At 43.4% G+C, this 19,845-nt stretch overlaps 1 protein-coding gene across 1 annotated transcript in view; it reads left to right on the top strand.

Moving 5' to 3' along the window:
* Positions 1 to 278: 278 nt before the first annotated feature.
* LOC126474768 (ena/VASP-like protein) overlaps positions 279 to 19,845 on the top strand; it is an 85,301-nt gene continuing 65,734 nt past the window's right edge. Inside the window, exons 1-2 of the mRNA XM_050102244.1 lie at positions 279 to 419; positions 991 to 1,123. Coding sequence (XP_049958201.1) covers positions 279 to 419; positions 991 to 1,123 — 274 coding nt within the window. The remainder of the gene's footprint in view (positions 420 to 990; positions 1,124 to 19,845) is intronic.

Raw genomic sequence — 19,845 nt, 5'->3', positions numbered from 1 at the left:
AACAGTCATGAAATAAACCCACGTTATTTCGATTTCATACATAGGATTCCGACGATAATGCTTCTCCCTAATGCGATAGGAAGATGGGACTAGATTCTACCACGCTTTGTTTTGCCGCCACACCCCTTGTGGTGGTTTGAAGAGGTACAGCTGCAGAAGTTTTCTGTAGTGAGATCGTAATGGTACAGCAGGTTAAAGGGCAAGAATACCTGTAGTGGTGTTCTATTTTTTCAACCTCACATGAGTGTGGCGCCTTCTGGCAGTGAAGGTCGTGCAGAATGTCCGTCCAAGAGTCGAGCCGGCGACTGGCGGCGCGCGAGGCGGGGGGTCGTGGCGACGCGGCCGGCTCGCAGCGCGCAATCGCGGGGGCGGGCGCGCTCATTGCAGCCTCACGGCCGCCGCCGCCGCCACCTCCCCTCGCGACGCCACCCCCGCCGCCACCGCCGTCGCCCCCGCCGCCCCCGCGCCCGGCCGCCCCTCGCGCAGCAGCATTAATTACATCCCCTCCACCGCGGCGTTGCCGGCGGAGGCGGCGGGAGCCCGAGCCGGCGCCTAGCGCCGCCGCCACCCCTCATGCAAATACGGGCCGGCGCAGAAGAGAGGCAGCGCGCCGCGCCGCAGGACGCACCACGCGCGCCACCCGCACTCACTGCCAACACTCAAAGTTCCTAAACACCTGCTGTGATCCGATCCGGGGGCACTCCTTTTCTGTTCCGCGCGCGCGCATCTCTGCGAGGGGAGGGGAGGGGGAAGCACGTTCCGGAAGACTGTCTGTCTCTCTCTCACACACTCTCTCTGCCGCTCGCTGTATACTTTTCGTTTTCACTCTGTCATCTCTCGCACTCCCCCCGCCCGCCGTATACAAATCTCGACCGGAGCCTCGCGCCCAGTGCCACGCTCGTCACACGACACATATTTTCTGACAATTCGATATTTTTGCGAGGGAAGTTTTTTAAGAGACTCACACGTGACGCGCTAACCTGCCGAGAGTCGCGGACGCCGCCGCCGTGCCGGTCATCGCCGCCGCCGCCGCCCGCCGCCGCCGCCGCCGCCCCCGCCGTGGCCGAGCAGCACCGGTGCCCGGGCGTCGCGCATGAGGACATGCAGCGCAGCGCCCTGCGAGGTGAGCTAGCGCAGCGGCCGCGCAGTGCAGAGCGAGGCGGCCCGGGCCCGGGCGTCGCGGCGCGCCGATGCCGGCGACTGCGGCCGGGGCGCCCGGCAAGCCGGCGGCGCGCTCCCTCGCCTCGCGTCGCCCGCCGTTCCCTTCTCTGGCGCTATCGATCCGGCCGGCCGTGCTCTCGCAACTCCTCCTCTGCTGCTCGCGTGTCCCTTCCTAGTACGCCACGGCACGGGGGCGGCCGCCAGCCGCCTCTGGCCTTGTTTCCTCCACCCCCGGGCCCCCTCTCCACCCTACCCCTCCTCCTCCACCTCCTCCCCACATGTTTACTACAGCATTTCAACCTTCCGCGCCGTCCCTGTCGAACATGTACTTACCGTCAGTTTCTGCAGAAGCACGTGGGCGTTCTCGGAACTCTGCCAAGGTTGACTTCCTTCTCGTGTGCGAGCTTCTGGCTCTCCCGACGCTGTGACGAACGCTAGTGGGGTAAACACTGGCAGCTGACCCGGCGAGGCAGCTGAACAATCTATTAAAATCTTCTAATGTTTCTCGCCACCTCGAGTAGCTAGAGCTCTATGCCCAAAACCATCGGCCTTGTTAAGTGGTACCTACCTCACTGCCGCCTGGATTATTGCACAGTCCTAATACAGAGTGACCTATGGCAAACGGACTTATTTAGTGTTGAAAATTGTATTTGAGATAACGGCCGCCAGTTGAATGACCGTGCAAATCAGATATTTGTCGTTAACCTATAATTTAACAATATTAGGAAAAGGATGGAATGCAACTCACCGTAGAGATGACCCGTTGAATTGCAGATACGCAAAAGGAAAATTGTGTTACACATTATGCCTTTCGGCCAAAGCCTTCTCCAGGAAAGAAACACCTAATGCATGCATGAACGCTAGCACCAGCAACTCCGCGTGTTTTTTGCTGAAGAAGGCTTTGGCCGAAAGCTATAATGCGTAACAGTATTTCCGTTGTACCTGTCTGCAACTCAGTGGGTCATCTTTACTGTGAGTGGCGGTCTATTGTTTTCCTAATATTCATGACATTTTCAACTTGGAGTTTCCATTGTCTGATTTACCAAATATTTTCGTATAAATAAAGATTTTATTCTTAAAAAAATCAACGTACTACCGTTCATCCGTTTTTCATAGGTCACCCTGTAGCCTTATATCCCTCACGGAAATCGTTAGCTACCACTTGACGGTAACTAAGCCAAGTTTGAAGACCTGAATATGGCAAAAAACTCGGGAAAATAAGTTAAACCGTGTCGCTTCGAAAGTACACGTCTGTAGAGGCTAGTATTCCGTCAGCAAACGTATTCGACACCACTGCCTGTTCACGCATCTGTACGAATTTTGGTCAGCGTACATGTTGCGACGCTTTTTCTACGTAACGAAATTGAACAGTTACGAAGAACCAATATCCGAGACGTACTGTAAAACAAATGCATTACTTTCATTGTGTATATAGCGGAACAACGATAAGAGCAAGCTAAGACCGCGGTACGTGACAACATTTCCTTTTTTTTGTTTTTTTTATCGCCTCCTATTCGTGAATGAGCATAGGATAGGGATGTGGCCCCCGTCGTGATCTGTACAAGCTTGTCGAATATTTAGATGTAAATGCTCGCACTGACGTATATTAACAATTTAATAGTGCCCGCATACAGGCAGCTAGTGCGAAAAACACGACCTTCCTGCCACGGTCAATCTCATGAATAGCTGCGAACTGTACATCCTCGTTACGTTTCATGTGATTTTCAGTTACAGCCCCTAGCGCTCCGCCACTGTAGTTCTAGAAGCTGGACGCTACTAGATATTTCGGTCTACCGTAATTGTGAAGTAGGACGACTGTGCAAACGCCGAGAAAATTCAATTTCGAAATCACTCGCAAACTGTGCTTCTCAAATGGCTTCGCATAATTACCATCCCCAGCTACTGATGACTCAATTTAAAAGGGGAAATAAAATAAAACGTGCCGTTAACGACCTGTTACGTCCTTCTCGCTCTATGAGAAGAGCACTCTTTTTCGGAACGCGGATAGAGGCAGATTTTCCGCCTATTTTGTAAGTTGGTGCGTCGTTAGGATAACGTGCGCTGCGTAGATCCTGTTCGTAGCGTGACTCGTACACATTGGAGGAATGCGATTTCGTAATAACGGGGTGAAGCACAAGCGAGGTGGATTTTGGATGCTTATCGCACCCGATCACCTCACAACTTCATAAAGAGTTCGCCACATTCGCGCCGCGTCATTTCACAGTCGGTTTGCGGACCGCCTTATTCGCCAGGAGCAGAGCTTGCTTTCTTAACGTTGCCAGTGCTCAAAGCCACGGTTGTTTCCGAACGCACCTCATACCGACAAGACTGCATCTGCTACCTAGAACTCCACAGCGGTTGTGGCGATAATAGCGGCTGAGCATCCAGACGATACTGTGGGGCGAGCGACGGCCGCAGCCAGCGGCTAGCCTGAGCGCGTGTGGACTCACCCCCTGTCCACAGCCCACTGGCCTAGTAGTGGAAACGTCGCGGCCGGCCGCCACAAGAACGAAATTCCCCCAGCGTATTCCGCCCTCCCCTGCCGGCGCACCCCCTCTCGCTTCCGCCTTTCCCCACTATTTATCTGCGCTTTTGCCCGTTCCTGCCGCTTCTTCCGGCGCTTTCCCTCCTCCCTTTACCTATACAGTTTTTTTTCCCCACGTTTGTTCCCTCCGCGCTTCCGCTACGGTCCGCTCCGCTCACGGGCGAGATCCGCGATTGACGGGGTAGGAAGGCCCGAACTGAATGAAATGTTGGCGCTGCCAGTCTAGACTGAGGGAAACACTGTGTGTGATGCGGTATCGCAGCGAGGGGGTGGGGTGACTGGGAGAGGGGCGACAGCCAGCAGGGGGAGGGGGGCGGGAAGATAGCCTGAGCGCTCTTGCATGTCAAAGGCAAATACGCCCCAGATACCAGCGCTAGATAACCTTACATAGCTCTTCTGCCCCCGTCACAAACATTATGATTAAAATGCGGCGTGGCCCGGCGTTCCGGTCGTGGCCGCTTATCTCGATTTAAATTGCTTTGACAGTCGTATATTGCCCTCGTTTGTCGAAAACATCGTGATTAACGTAACTCATTATGTTTTTAATGGTAATTTACGTAAACAATTTCCTGCCGCTGCTCTTCCCCCGGGGTGACGATGGCGCGCTTACCGCTCCCCGCTTGGCATGGGCGACGCACCGCAGATGGCCTTCGCCGATGCTGGTGACCGCTCATTGTTTCCCCCGAGTCTAAATTCTCGCGTCGTCTTGCCGGCCAACTGGAGGCAACCGATAGGCGTGTGCGTGTACACCGCCGATACCGCTACGAGTTCCTTACTATTATGCCTTCCCCACTAGCCAAAGCGCGTGCTTTGTTAGCGTTTAACGGCAAACACTTTACGCTCTGCACTCTGGTTGGAATCCCTGAAGATTTACACGCTAAATTCCTTACGTTATTACGTGCGACAACAGCGAAATATTCTGGACTACAGCGAATATTCTGCTACGTAATAGCTAGTTGAATTGTGCACCACCTATCACGTGCGCGTGGATGTCACATGCGCATTTCGTGCATAATTTGTGGTAACTAACAAACGACTTCGAAATATTAGGTAATAGCCTTTTCACACTGTCGCGGAACCCATCTGCAGGCATGCAAAGCATTTCTTTTCAGCGTAAGTTGACAAAATATTTGTGTCAGATACACGTTTTAAGTACTAGTCTGTTAAGAAATCTCAATTCCCAGTTGTAATTCCCTGTCCTCAGGCCGAAAACTCGGTGACAAATCGATACGTAAGTTTTATCATGTAACCTTTTGTGTGAAAATTCACCGACTATAATTTCCTGTATTGATTATTAACGTTTTTGAGTAACAATTTTTCACCCAGTAGCTCCTAGAGATCTCGAAATGAACGTAATAAGCTGTTATCGGATTCATACCTATCCACATGTTACTGTCACAAAAATCTCGAACTTTTCAAAGAAAGAAAAGTTATAAAAAGTCTATACAGCGATTTTATCGCAGAAAGTGCGAAACGAAAACAGCTGAAAAGAGTATACGGCTTTCTGCCTGTGTGTTACGAACAGTCACAATCTCTTTTATTGATTCGCTGTTACGTAAAACTTACATCTGATCAGAATGGACTCAACATTGAACTAAGTAGCACAGAATTAAGATATTTGTCAGCGAGTGATGGTTAGCAGTTAACATAAGATACTCGTAACACGCTAGAAAGCTTTTATTGTTCTTCCTTCGAAGGTTTATGACAGCATGAAATATTTAGAAATGTTTACCAAACTGTTCGTCAAGATGTGTTTGGATTTGGATGGAATAGACGGCAGTGTATAGCCACATTATAATGTGAACGCAAGCTCTATTATCAGATACCATCCGGAGCAATTTTAGTAGCATTCGAGTGTTAATATAACGCGAAACTACAAAACTTAAGTTCAGTTCAAACGTAACTGTAGTTAATATGGCTCCAGGTATAGTCATAATATTGTCAGCCTCCGCAAATAAACAGATGAGTGTGGAGTAAGTTACACGAGAATTCGCCTCTAATGGCGTTTTCCGCTCTAGGTTTTCGCAGGTACGACAGATGAGCGGCACACACTTTCGTGTGAGCTTAGTTCGATAGTCAAGTACTCTGACAGAATTACTTCGTATTTGTTAGCTCAACAAGGTACTAAGCACACTGAAACGGACCACATTCCGGGTTGGCTTTACACGTGATAATAGCGTTTCCAGTGCAGAAAGTTGTGACGGTGAAATTCGTCCCATTTTATTAATCGTTCATTTTCAGAGCTATGGGGCCTTACGGATACTCACTGGTGTCCATAGTACTTGCGTGAGAAGGTCGTAAGAAAGGGCGAAACAGCTGCATGTAGTTTCCATTCTGTGGCGCGGAGCAAAGAGAATGCTTCATAAGGACGTTGGTGGCAATTCCCACGTGAGGATAGGTACGTTAGACGTTTTCCCATATTTACACCTCCCCTGCAGACGCTTCCAGTAATGCTCAGTAATACTGATTTGTTAACTGCCTGAAGCCGGAGGAAACTTCATTTGAAATTCATCTTTCACGTCCCATAAAACATATATCTCACGTAATAATGTTCCAGTAAACTCACCTTCGTTCCTCGAGCATGACGTGACCGGCGCAAATGTGAACACGCAACGCGGTGGGGATTATTTTTATGAATGTTATACAGCTACCCATTCCGTCAACTGTTTCTTATCGCTCTGTTTTTTCATACCATTTCCGCGTTCAGCTTATGCTACCCTGTCTCTTTTTAGAGACTGATTCTTTCACATCATTGCTGTAAATCGATACTAAGGACGTAAAGATGAGTGACAAGTGAGATTTTATAATTTAATTTGCTTATTAATAGCTTTCAAAGCTGTCAAAATGAAGAATCTGAATAAAATAAATAATGTAAAACCTATATCCTATAGAAAGCTTTGAATCCACAAAAGACATTTAGCGAAATTAGAATTCAGCTGCTGACGGGCGTTGATATATATCAACGGGGACAGGTGAAACTGTGTGCCTCGACCGGGCTTCGAACCCGGGATCTCCTGCTTACATTGCAGGCGCTCTATCCATCTTTATTTTTTAATTGTTCTCATTTTTTCGATTTTGTTCGTTGCATTTGTTGGGTGCGGATGTCCCAGTACACTCGTTCTAGTTCAGTGTTGAGCCGTTGACTCAGTTTTTTATTACAGAGGGCAGCTAATCCTCTGACCGAACACGCTGAGCTACCGTGCCGGCTCTGGCCCACCGACGGCACAGAGGATAGTGCGACTGCAGGGACTATCTCACGCACGCCTCCCCCGAGACCCACATTCTCACCTTATATGTCCACACACTACATTCGTAGTGTCCCTACCCAACACACTCATTACTCGTGGAAGACATTCTTACCAAGTCTCGTAAGAGTTCGAGTGATATGTGTGCATCCACACAGAAGAGGAAGGTCATGGTCGGTATTTCCAGAACTATATACTTATATGGATATGGCGTCTATTCTTTCGGACGGCTGTAGGTCATCAGTGGTGTCTATCCATAAAAGTACATAACATTTAGCGAGGTTAGCCTAGTCTGACCCACCACATATTATCTATGTAATGCATTTCAGCAAAGTAATTTTATTTTACCGGCGGGTATGTAATTACGTAGTAGGATTTAAATATCAGTGTAACTAACGCCTAAAATATCGTTGATAATTGTTGATCAAATGTCGCTTAATTTTTTTATAATTGCGTTGTTTCTTTGAATAAAAGAGGAAATTCGATTACTGTGATGTTGCTGACGTCTCCCTCAGTGCCGCACTGAACTAAATGGCTGGAGATAAAGACAATGGAGACGCGGTGTTGAAATGTCTGTCTGTTATTCTGACGTAGGTTTTACACCATTTTCTTACGTCAGTCGGGCTAACGACTGTATAAAAAGCCCGCACCCTATCTCCGTCTCCCCACTTGCTCCTATCCCAACCGCGCTACTCCCAACTGAGTAGAACTTCCTGGCGACATGGGCGACAACAATACACTTGCTGATCTGTTATTGGCTAGTCACTGTCGCCTTATACCCGCATTATAACCAAAGATGTTCAGACCGAAACAATTCTTTACTAGACATGAAACCATTGCCAGAAGTAAAAGATTATATTAAAAAACTAGAAACCCGCCTCGATTGCGAAAAAAGCACCTAGTGTTAACCTAGGTTTCGGCGTAGATAACTACACCTTCTTCAGAACAATAAAACCCACAAGTGGCTGAAAAGACCTTTGTCAATGATTAAAAGGCAAACACCAACAGTACATGTATGTATAATGTACTGTTTGTGTTTGCCTTTTTTCGTTCATAAATGTATAGCTATGGTGGTCTTTTAATCATTGACAAAGGTCTTCTTAGGCACTTGTGGGTTTTATTGTTCTGAAGAAGGTGTAGTTATCTACCCCGAAACCTAGGTTAACACTAGTTTTCTAATACATTAACCAACGATTGATGACGCGCTGCGATGTTGAAGGTTCTTAGAAGTAAAAGACGTGATGAGTGGCCGACAAAATCTTAGGACAGACTGAAGATTGAAGGCCTTAGCTGTGGATTCGTAGTGTGACGCTACACTTGATAATAATAGTTTTATTGCAACAGCACTGTCCATCTAGTTATCTTAAAAGATAAACTAAGTAAACAATTTTTTTATTGCATGTTCCAGCCTCGCGTCACAAATTTGGTATAATTACCAGATCACCATCAGATTATCTGTACTCGTTACGTAGCAGCTCCTCAAATTAATGTGAAGAGACCAGGAGGAGGCACGCAGAAATATCTGGGTATTACAATCGCGTTCTCTTCCAAGATATCAGTATGGTGTGAGCCCTTGCACAATGGCCATGAGTTCAGATGTTAAAACAGAAGCATTCGGGCCACGTTAGAGCAGTCAGAAACTGTATGTGTCGATAGGTACCCACTATTTTTGTGAGCTTCTCCTTTATGGTTCAAATGGCTCTGAGCAAGCACTATAGGACTTAACATCTGAGGTCATCAGTCCCCTAGAACTACTTAAACATAACCAACCTACGGACATCACACACACGACCGTAGCGGTCGAGCGGTTTCAGACTGAAGCGCCTAGAACCGCTCGGCCTTCTCCTTTATGTATGGAGCTGTATTTCATTGATGTACCGCATAACCCACTCAGTTGCTTTATTGGCGGTATTTAACTACTTGACGGATTCCGAAATTTTACAATTTCATCCTCAGATATACTTGTGGGAGACCATCTCAATTTCAGTGTTTCGGTTGACATAGACTGCCACAAACACATCCCGAGATGAAAGCATATAATTACGAAATCGATTATCTGAATTACATGCCATTAATAAAATAGATGAATAGATTTTTTATTTGTTCTCGTATCAGTAAAAACAAACCATACATATGCTGTTATGAGTACATTACTTTTGCCCAAAACTTGGCCACTTGCAATGTATTTTCTATTCTTTCATGAAGTTAATCTTCTGTGCTGGAGGCTTCGCTCAGTCGGCGTTGAAGCATATGATGAACAGTAAGGTCTTCTCCACATTCACTTGATCAGTGTAGCCCCATATCGACAAATTAGCCTTTGATCTGCCAACTCTATATCTTAGTCTATCCAGGGACTTTCAAGTCGTCCTTCCCTCAACGGAGCAAAGGAGATAAAGTTTCAGAAATTCCTTTACAGCCAGAGCGAAGGCAGGTCGTAGCCCTCCATACTTCGGCCTAACTTTTTAGCAGTGTTCTAAGTGCCGTCGACGTTCTAAGGAAACGCATCATTGATTTCAGACGTTGCCGTTGCGGTTAGGATGGGTTGTCTTCTGTTGCACTTTGTTTCCCCATTCGCAGATATTTCTCTTCGAACAGGAGGTGGTGATGTTCCTGCGAGGTGGTAAAGCGTTTCGACTGGAGTGGATTTTCAAGGAAGATGTTACGATTCTGCAGGTGTCATTGTCCACCTGTGCGGCAAGTGTTGAATTATACATGACAGGACATGCGTTCTCTGCAACAGAACAGCGTTTCAGGTTGAGTACCCTGCTGTGATCTGGCCACTTTCCGTAGAAGATTGTCCCTGGTGAAACTTTTGACTCGCAGTGCTTCTTGGAAATAAGAGACCTGCCACGTCTCTTTCCGATTTTGGGGTCTCACAGTGTTCCAAGAACTACGCACTCAGTACCAGCGCCACATACTGTGCATACAGGAGACACACTGAAGTTGTGACATGCGCAAACCAAAATTGACGGAAAGCGTCCCGCCATTGAAAGACCACGTAACAAATATGGAACTGCTATCTTTGTTCTACCACATATCCAGATTGTATCCGCAGTAGAAGAGATTATCCAACAACAGTTTGTTAATTACCGTTAATTTATTGTAGCACACATACTTCGGTCAGATGCGACGAAACAGTAATGTAGAGAAGTCGTTACCATAGGTAACACTGCGGTGACGTGCCATAAAAATCGTTTTCCAGTGGGAGAAGTTTCTTTGAAATAAATACGTGCCGATGGTAGTAGCCGACCTCGGGGAAGATCAGTTTGGATTCCGAAGAAATGTTGGAAGACGTGAGGCAATACTGACCTTACGACTTATCTTAGAAGAAAGATTAAGGAAAGGCAAACCTACGTTTCTAGCATTTGTAGACTTAGAGAAAGCTTTTGACAATGTTGACTGGAATACTCTCTTTCAGATTCTAAAGGTGGCAGGGGTAAAATACAGGGAGCGAAAGGCTATTTACAATTTATACAGAAACCAGATGGCAGTTATAAGAGTCGAGGGGCATGAAAGGGAAGCAGTGGTTGGAAAGGGAGTGAGACAGGGTTGTAGCCTCTCCCCAATGTTATTCAATCTGTATATTGAGCAAGCAGCAAAGGAAACAAAAGAAAAATTCGGAGTAGGTATTAAAATACATGGAGAAGAAATAAAAACTTTGAGGTTCGCCAATGACATTGTAATTCTGTCAGAGACAGCAAAGGACCTGGAAGAGCAGCTGAACGGAATGGACAGTGTCTTGAAAGAAGGATATAACATGAACATTAACAAAATCAAAACGAGGATAATGGAATGTCGTCGAATTAAGTCGGGTGATGCTGAGGGAATTAGATTAGGAAATGAGACACTTAAAGTAGTAAAGGAAATTTCCTATTTGGGGAGCAAAATAACTGATGATGGTCGAAGTAGAGAGGGTATAAAATGTAGACTGGCAATGGCAACGAAAGCGTTTCTGAAGAAGAGAAATTGGTTAACATCCAGTATAGATTTAAGTGTCAGGAATTCGTTTCTGAAGGTATTTGTATGGAGTGTAGTCATGTATGGAAGTGAAACATGGAGGATAAATAGTTTGGACAAGAAGAGAATAGAAGCTTTCGAAACGTGGTGCTACAGAAGAATGCTGAAGGTTAGATGGGTAGACCACATAACTAATTAGGAGATATTGAATAGGACTGGGGAGAAGAGAAGTTCGTGGCACAACTTGACTAGGAGAAGGGATCGGTTGGTAGGACATGTTCTGAGGCATCAAGGGATCCCAAATTTAGCATTGGAGGGCAGCGTGGAGGGTAAAAATCGTAGAGGGAGACCAAGAGATGAATACACTAAGCAGATTCAGAAGGATGTAGGTTGCAGTAAGTACTGGGAGATGAAGAAGCTTGCACAGGATAGAGTAGCGTGGAGAGCTGCATAAACCAGTCTCAGGACTGAAGACCACAACAACAACAACAACAACAGCACGTGCCGATGAATCATTTCGCAAATCGTCGGCGTAGGCACTAGTTATGAAACCGCTGGGAGATTAAACGCGAGGTGATAACTGCGTAGTGTCAGACACTGCAAGAAATTTACCGACTGTTTCAAGACAGTGCGTGGAGCGGCTCTGCGAGTGACTGCGTCCGGCGGCGAGAATTTTGTGCAATTAAGGCCGCGTTGTTGGCTGGGAGGAGAGTAGAGTAGCGCTTCGGTATTGACGCTGCAGCCGGCGGGGGGCCGCTGTTTTTACGATCGCGTCCCAGCAGCCCCGCCTCGGCAACCCCCACACTGGGTAGGCTGTAGGCTGCTTACTGTCGCCACCTGGCGGCCACGTCACGAACCGCAGCCCCAGTTTAGCAGGGGTGTCTCGTGTTCTGACTGTGTAGTTGCGAAAGTTTGTGCCTGTTTCTGCTCCAGTACAATATGCAACATTTTGATTACAAGCAAACTTCTGCGTCACTTTAGCAAATCGGTGAAACCGTGTAGGGAAATTGAGCATTGCTCCATATTAAAATTACTAACTTACAGAAATAAATAAATGTGTTCTACGTTTATAACGCGGCATTATCTCCACTAACGTACTTAGTTTTCTGATACAAATTTCAAATGTCTTTAAATTTCAGTTGCAGTAAATAACAAATAAAATACCTACAAGTATCTTACATTTTTTTAAATTCATCATTTTCCGCTTTGCCTGTTAAAATTATGTACGTGTAAAAATCCACCATTCCAGTTTCGGTCTTTATCTATTTTCATTTGTTTGCTTATCAAAAGAGAAGTCACATATGTTATATAGACAGCCTGTGAAGATGGCCACGAAGTGACGACATCTGTTCATATTTGATATTTTTAAATATTGATATGTATTAAAGCATAAATTTTTTGCTGTGTTCCACTTGGAAAAGGCCGAAACGACAGTAGAATGTATAAAGAAATAATTTTAACCGCTCAGAGCGACAATTGTGCCTATCGCTAAGTTTTATATGACTGGGAATCCCACCCAAGAAATTTAATGGATATTTTAAACTTTGTCGCCATCGGCCCTGTCGGATTCTGCTCATTTACCAGGTTCGAACTCTACTGTTAGAGCACGCAAGTTTTATTCAATCTTACAGTATGATCAACTTTTCCAGTGTCGATTTCGCCTACATTAAATCACACAGAAAAACAACAAATTCATGGGAAATGCTAATTAATTGCGTTGGTGGGATTTCTTTGAAATTTCAACGATGCAAAAGTTTGATTGTCTTACAAAGCTAACCGACAAAGGTTATTGAGGATATTACTCTCAAAACTGTTAAACTTTCACACCGGACCATTCTATACGGTTTATTAAGACTAGATTGGGAAGGCGACCTTCATTGTAGAGAACCTGTGAAGGGAACGGTCAGACTTTGCTTGAGGTTTATTCCGCAGCCATCTCCACTTACGAAAGCATATGCCATAATCAATACTACGAATTTAACAGCGCAACATGTCATATTTTCTCGTTTAGTTGTGTGTTTTAAAATCTTGAATATGGCTGGAGGCAGCAACTGTGTTGTACTCTTCGTGTAAGAAAAGGTGAAAAAATAGTGAAATCAGTTGCAATAGTAAAACGTTTATTGAAAACCTTTGACCCAGGTTTCGACGTCCTTAAAAACGTCCTCTTCAGAAGATCGCTGATGAATACGCGTCACACGATGACGTGGAGGTACGTTAGATATGTAGCCATAAGGTATAAATCCACTTCCATAACAATGAAACAACAAAATATCGTGCTGACATTCATTATTATTTCCTTCACAAATGCGGCTAGTAAACTCAGTAATAATAATTTACCCAAATTTTAAGTAGATGGCTTGTAACTGTCCTCTCCTATGAAGTTAATACGTTTACTAAACAGAGTTAAAGGTTATAACGAAGCATTTGTAGTTGTTCCATTTTCTTCACACTATGTTCAGCAATATCTTGCCAACAGATTTACTGGATGAATAACAAGTACACTGCTTTTGTTGCTCTTCAACCTTAAATATGGAATCGTACTACCAAGAAACGGAAGAAACCACAAATTCCTCAAGATCTACAGGCCTTTCTCTGTATTTTCTTTTCCTTAAATTTCTTTGTCTTGAGGCGGACTACAGTAAACAGTACACTGTACTTCCTGATGTAACTTATCGTAGCTTTTATACGTGAAATATTGCAGTTATCATCGTCTACATTGCATGTGTGAACAGTCGCGAAAAATGCTGAGAGAGATGACATCTATTTTATATTTATAGACGACAGTAATTAGTGAACTGTGTAATATTATTTGTCTTACTTATTTCAGTCCTGTATCGCGAGAATGCACTAAACAGTATTTAGATCCATGGTGAGATAATACTGACAAACATATGAATAATGTTAGACTGTTTCTTCGTTATAGAGCTCGGACTTCCAAACTGTTTACATATAGTATTAAAAAAGGCTTTTTTTATTGTTTTGTTAGTGTTGAATTTTTACGACCATACAGCCATCTCCAGTAGATATATGAAAATACTCTTGCTTACTCATAAAATCACACTATTCTGTAGTCAGTTTACCATTTCGTTTACAAATACGCACGACGAGGTTGTCATGTCGTACCTGAAGAACAGTGATAGGTTCATGATATTTCGAAGAAAAGTTACAACATATATATAATACACAAAAATAATAACTTAAAAAGTTCCTTTATTGTCTTGTCTCTCTGCTACGGAAGTGGCTCTGTGTTGCACTTCGACAGCCGCAAGGTATTCCGACAGCAATCTGAAAATGTTGTCGTCGACTGTTATGAGGAGTGTTCCCATCCTGAAAGGACAACTGATAGAGAACTGACACCAGTCGCTATTTGTGGCACTGACTCAATAAATGTTTTTTGTTATTTGGTATACCCTGCAGGATGAAAAACGTGGAGGGTATTATTGTCATTGCCGGCCGCGGTGGCCGTGCGGTTCTAGGCGCTCCAGTCCGGAGCCGCGCTGCTGCTACGGTCGCAGGTTCGAATCCTGCCTCGGGCATGGGTGTGTGTGCTGTCCTTACGTTAGTTAGGTTTAAGTAGTTCTAAGTTCTAGGGGACTAATGACCGCAGCAGTTGAGTCCCATAGTGCTCAGAGCCATTTGAACCATTTTTTATTATTGTCATTATTGTCTATTAACACGAAGTTTTGCCGGCGCAGAAGTCGTCTGACGAAGCCTAATCACATAAGAAAATTTGTTTTAAGACTTGCTGCTTTAATTAGCACTGGTACTACAATGGCGGCACTGAGAGAGTTTTTTAAGGTATTCTACTTTCTCCGGTAGTACGCGGCCGCGTCTAGAGAAGACGGCAGCAGGACAGCGACACAAAGGGGCTAGGAAACCTGTTCCCCTGTAAATAATTCTGAAAGGAAAAATGAGGGGTTGTTTAAATAATAAATCAGTGAATAACAAGCTGTGGGTGGACCTCCCCCACGGGCGCCCTGCTCACAGAGGGCAGCAGACGAGTGAAGGCCCTAGGCCAGCAACTAGAGAACAGCGAGAAGTGTCTCCACAGCCTGCACACGTCTGGTCCTACCGTCTTTAATGGCACCATCAGGTCTGATCGCGGTAGACGAGCAAGCGAGATATTTCACACAAAAGATTCCGCTTTTGACAAGCTAAGTCTTTCACAGAAACTTCCTTTGCCTCGCTCCCTCGAAACAACTCTGAGCGCACGCTCGGTTTTTTAGTATTGTGACCTTTTAGAAACGATGGGTTCAAAACTGGTGTCGAAGTACTGCGTCAGTGGACGCTTGTTTCACAGAGAACGGAGACAAACGAAAATAAATTTTTGACGGGGCCAACTATGAACTATCGTAGGTAAAATACGAATTCGTTACAGTAACAAACTTCCGTTTGTTTCTTTTTAATTTACTGTTTATGTGATGTGTCTGTCTGTCTGTCTGTCTACAGTCAGGTACAGAAACTATCGCTGAGATACATTATTTCAGCCGTAGCTGTGCCGATGAATAAGACTACACACGTGTTCTTCTTACCTACACACAGAACTCACACGACAGATTCGAATCATTGCTGTCGTCTCAACATTGTTGGGGATCAGCTCGTTGCTGTGAAGCCGCACGTATGACCGGGGACAAACCTTGTCTTGTTTCGGTTCTATTAAAAATTTCTCAGCTTTGGTAGGCGTATGTATTGGTTACACTACATGAATATTTTCATGCTGTCGTCGCACGGTCTTCACAGCATTCCTTGCTCTCCAGTTCGTTAAAACTGACTGTGTCTTCAGCATTCAGTTAGTGCCTACTCCTATTTTATTCTCCCTGGCTGTACCCTACATGAATTCTTTTTATTTTAGGTGTGTCCATTGATGAGAGATTAAATTGGAAGAAACACATTGATGATCTGCTGAAACGTTTGAGTTCAGCTACTTATGCAATAAGGGTCATTGCAAATTTTGGTGATAAACATCTTAGTAAATTAGCTTACTACACCTATTTTCACTCATTGCTTTCATATGGCATCATATTTTGGGGTAATTCATCACGGAGGAATAAAGTATTTATTGCACAAAAGCGTGTAATCAGAATAATAGCTGGAGTCCACCCAAGATCATCCTGCAGACATTTATTTAAGGATCTAGGGATATTCACAGTAGCTTCTCAGTATATATATTCTCTTATGAAATTTTTTATTAACAACCAAACCCAATTCAAAAGTAATAGCAGTGTGCATAACTACAATACTAGGAGAAAGGATGATCTTCACTATTCAAGATTAAATCTAACTTTGGCACAGAAAGGGGTGAATTATACTGGCACTAAAGTCTTTGGTCACTTACCAAATAGTATCAAAAGTCTGACAGATAACCAACAAGTATTTAAGAAGAAATTAAAAGAATTTCTGAATGACAACTCCTTCTACTCCATAGAGGAATTTTTAGATATAAATTAAGGAAAAAAAAGAAAAAATATTTAAAAAAATAAAAAAATAAAAAAATAAATAAAGTTGTTATATTAACTTAAGTATGTTGTTAAATTAACCTAATTATGTCATGTATTGGAAAATTTGACTCGTTCCACATCATTACGAAATATCGTATTCATGATCCATGGAACTAGTATTAATCTAATCTAATCTAATCTAATCTGATGTGAGGCTGCCTTTGTAACTGGGAACGACAATTGAATGCAATTTTACGCTAGAATGCATCGTAGAGTCTAAAAGAAGGTTGGTTAAAATTTAGCATTCATATTCGGAAGAAGCGGTGTTCACGTACCATTCTGCACATTGCGCATAATTTATCTCACAGTTTCGTTGGATAACACGAAGCTCTTGTTAAGCTCCTTTTAAGACGACTGCGGCATTTCCTTCGCCCTTCCCCTTTTCAACTGAACCAACGTTCAGAGTAGTAGTTCTTGCAATACGCTCGATAGTTTCCATGATCAACTATGTCGCTTTTTTTCCTGACACACTCAGTTTTTCAATATAAATTCAGTATTTTAGAAGTTGACAGAGATGTAGATTACGTTCTATTTCGCTTTCTCTCTCCATATCAGCATTTTAAAAACCGAACAAAATAATTTTATTTTCATGTCGATAATCCGTCTTAAACATTTCACACCAGGACTGACACACAGAGATTTACTTCGCCTACATTTCCCCCAATCATATTCAAAACTAGTTCCTTTCGCAGTGGGTATGACTAGTAACATGTGGAATTTTCTAAGTGAGTATCTGAAAGGACTACAACCTTAAATGTTTTGTATGACGCAAGTCTGTTTCCTAGAGCAGTGAAAGACGTTTTCAGGCAAAGGGGTGAAATTTAACTTGTATTAGGGGAATGAAGACTTGGTTGAGACTTTCACCCGAGCAGCTTCGTTGTTTAAAATGAGATCTGACTTACTGCGGTGCTCATTCGCCGTGTGAGTTACATGTAACGTTTCAGGACTCGGCTCCAGTGTGTAGAATTGCTGCTTGTAAATAAGTGTAAAGGACTTTGAGGTATAGGCGGTACATGTGTTCGCCGATTAACTTTTGTTTAAAAAAAAAATCCGTTAACGAATACAAATGGTCTCTGTTACAGTTCATCCGTGCCCGTTAATTTATTTGAAAAGTGTAATCCCTTGCATTGCTATACTTCTGCTCGAATGTCAGGGTTTCTCCTACATACATTCCGTCATTACCAGGTTTTAATGTACACGACACAGATCACTTTCCACAATTTCAAAGTAACATTGCTTTTCATATCTGACTTTCCTAGTAACGATAATGTGGTGTATTAGGATAAACGAGACTCCACAACATTACGTTCCGAAGTATTTCAGCTTGCATAGATTGCTATAAACACAAACAAAAAGGCGATTCCCATCGAATTTCTTGTTGAAGTACCAATAAGAGTAAGTTGGCCAGGAATTCAAGAAAGTGTTCGTGGATATTTCATTCGTTCATTTTTGTTTACTAGCTTTCTCCATCAGCATAAATCAGACGCTCTGTCCGTGATGTACGTATAGTGTAGTTAATTTTTTTGCAAGGTATTTAATCTGTGTGTTTCCTTTATCGAAAATATTTGGTGAAGTTGTTTAGCCTCAGGCAGCGTTTATAGTCAACTACAAACTAAGAAAAACCTAAATTGACGCTTTTCTTCCTTCAAATTATGAAAAATAATCTAGAGCTTCTCTGTAACTAAGCTATTATGTGTAGAGAATTTTGTAAAATTTGTGACTGCGTTCTTCAGTCGGGATCGTGAAGATCTGATTCTTGTTCGTTTCCATCTCTTTTGCTTAAACATTTTTAGAAATAATGTTTGTGTTACTCCGTATCGCTCGGGGGTTACGCCTATTAAACTAGATATTGAAAACCTAGTTCGTTACTTTCTTCAGGTATGGGATAACGTCGGTTTCTGACTGTAATTGTGTATTTCTCGTTCAGAAGAGGACATACATAAGAATCGTCGAAAGGAAAAAAAATTTTTAATGTCGTGTCGACTGTAGGTAAATCGGGTATGCAATGTGCTGACCAGACACCATTGCAAGGGTCTACGATAACACCGAAGAATTCTAAATAGTCAAATTGGCAATTCAAGTAAAATTATGGAGAGTTTTGCTCTTGATTTATTAGGAGACGGACGATTTGTTACAGTTCAGTTTCATCGAAATTGGCTACCAGGTGTTTCGTGTACAGAGTCAGAGAACGAAGTATATGTGCTTTTGAACCTTACATCATGAACGAAGTGTTGGATAAGAATTATATTAACAATTCATAAGGCCGGCCGTGGTGGCCGTGCGGTTCTAGGCGCTTCAGTCTGGAACCCCGCGGCTGCTACGGTCGCAGGTTTGAATCCTGCCTCGGGCATGGATGTATGTAATGTCCTTAGGTTAGTTAGGTTTAAGTAGTTCTAAGTTGCAGGGGACTGATGACCTAAGATGTTAAGTCCCATAGTGCTCAGAGCCATTTGAACCATTTTTTTGAACAATTCATATCCGCTCTGGAAACGCGGAAAAGTTCACGATTTCCCAAAAAAAAGTTAGGACTTAACAACACCGTTACTGATAGAACCTAAAAAACAAAGAGTGATTCATGAGCGATCCGTAACATTTCAAGGAAGACTGTTTCATCACTAGAAATGTGCAAAGATGTTAAGAGGGTTGTACCGAGACTATCATAAGCATCTTCTGCAGCGAAAGAATGTCTTTTACGCAAAGTAAACTCTAGAGATCTTTGTGACTTAATTACAACGTTACCTAACGATTTTCCACTGTGGTAAGACACTGGAGACTTAATGAGGATGAGCCTGACTCGCATCGCAATCTGTCTATAAATTTAGCTTTTCTGTGGGTTTGCCCAAAAATATTACTGACAGTCTCAAAATTGCTCACTTCAACGAGATCGCCCTCGGATTCTTCTGATAAACGTGTGGATTGTGTTGATATCTCTGGAGACAAACCGACACTTTTCTTCTTTGGAAATGGGGAAACTACTATAGATCCTCAATTTAGCTGACGTAATGTGCGCTCGGTGTTCATGACCTGTTTCTGACATCACACATACGCATTGGTCAAGCTCAGTCTGATTTTTGTTCGCCCTCATCTTTTTTACTTAAATATTTCTTAAAATAACATGTTTGTATTACTCTTTCTCGCAACGGGGGTTTGTATAAATATCTTAAACGAGCTAATGTAAATATTTGTGATTGAACCCTTAGTCTCTGAGAGCGTAAGAATTACAATGGAAAAGGTAAAGAACAAAGAGAAAAAGATAAGGATAGAGAGAACGTCTTACAGTTATTTATCTGTTTATAGCGGAGTAGTGCTCTCTCTTCCAGCTTTTAAACGGAACGTAAGAAGCAATCACATTAATTCGCTCACGTTAATGGTGATTAACTCTGAGACTGTAGACTGAATTAGTTGAACGAAGCAGCCACTTTTTATATGGCTTTATTTA

The sequence above is a fragment of the Schistocerca serialis genome, chromosome 4 (genome assembly GCF_023864345.2).
Source record: "Schistocerca serialis cubense isolate TAMUIC-IGC-003099 chromosome 4, iqSchSeri2.2, whole genome shotgun sequence".
In the NCBI taxonomy this organism is placed as follows: domain Eukaryota; kingdom Metazoa; phylum Arthropoda; class Insecta; order Orthoptera; family Acrididae; genus Schistocerca; species Schistocerca serialis.
The sequence above is the reverse complement of the archived record's forward strand: the minus strand, read 5'-3'. Positions and strand labels throughout refer to the sequence as shown.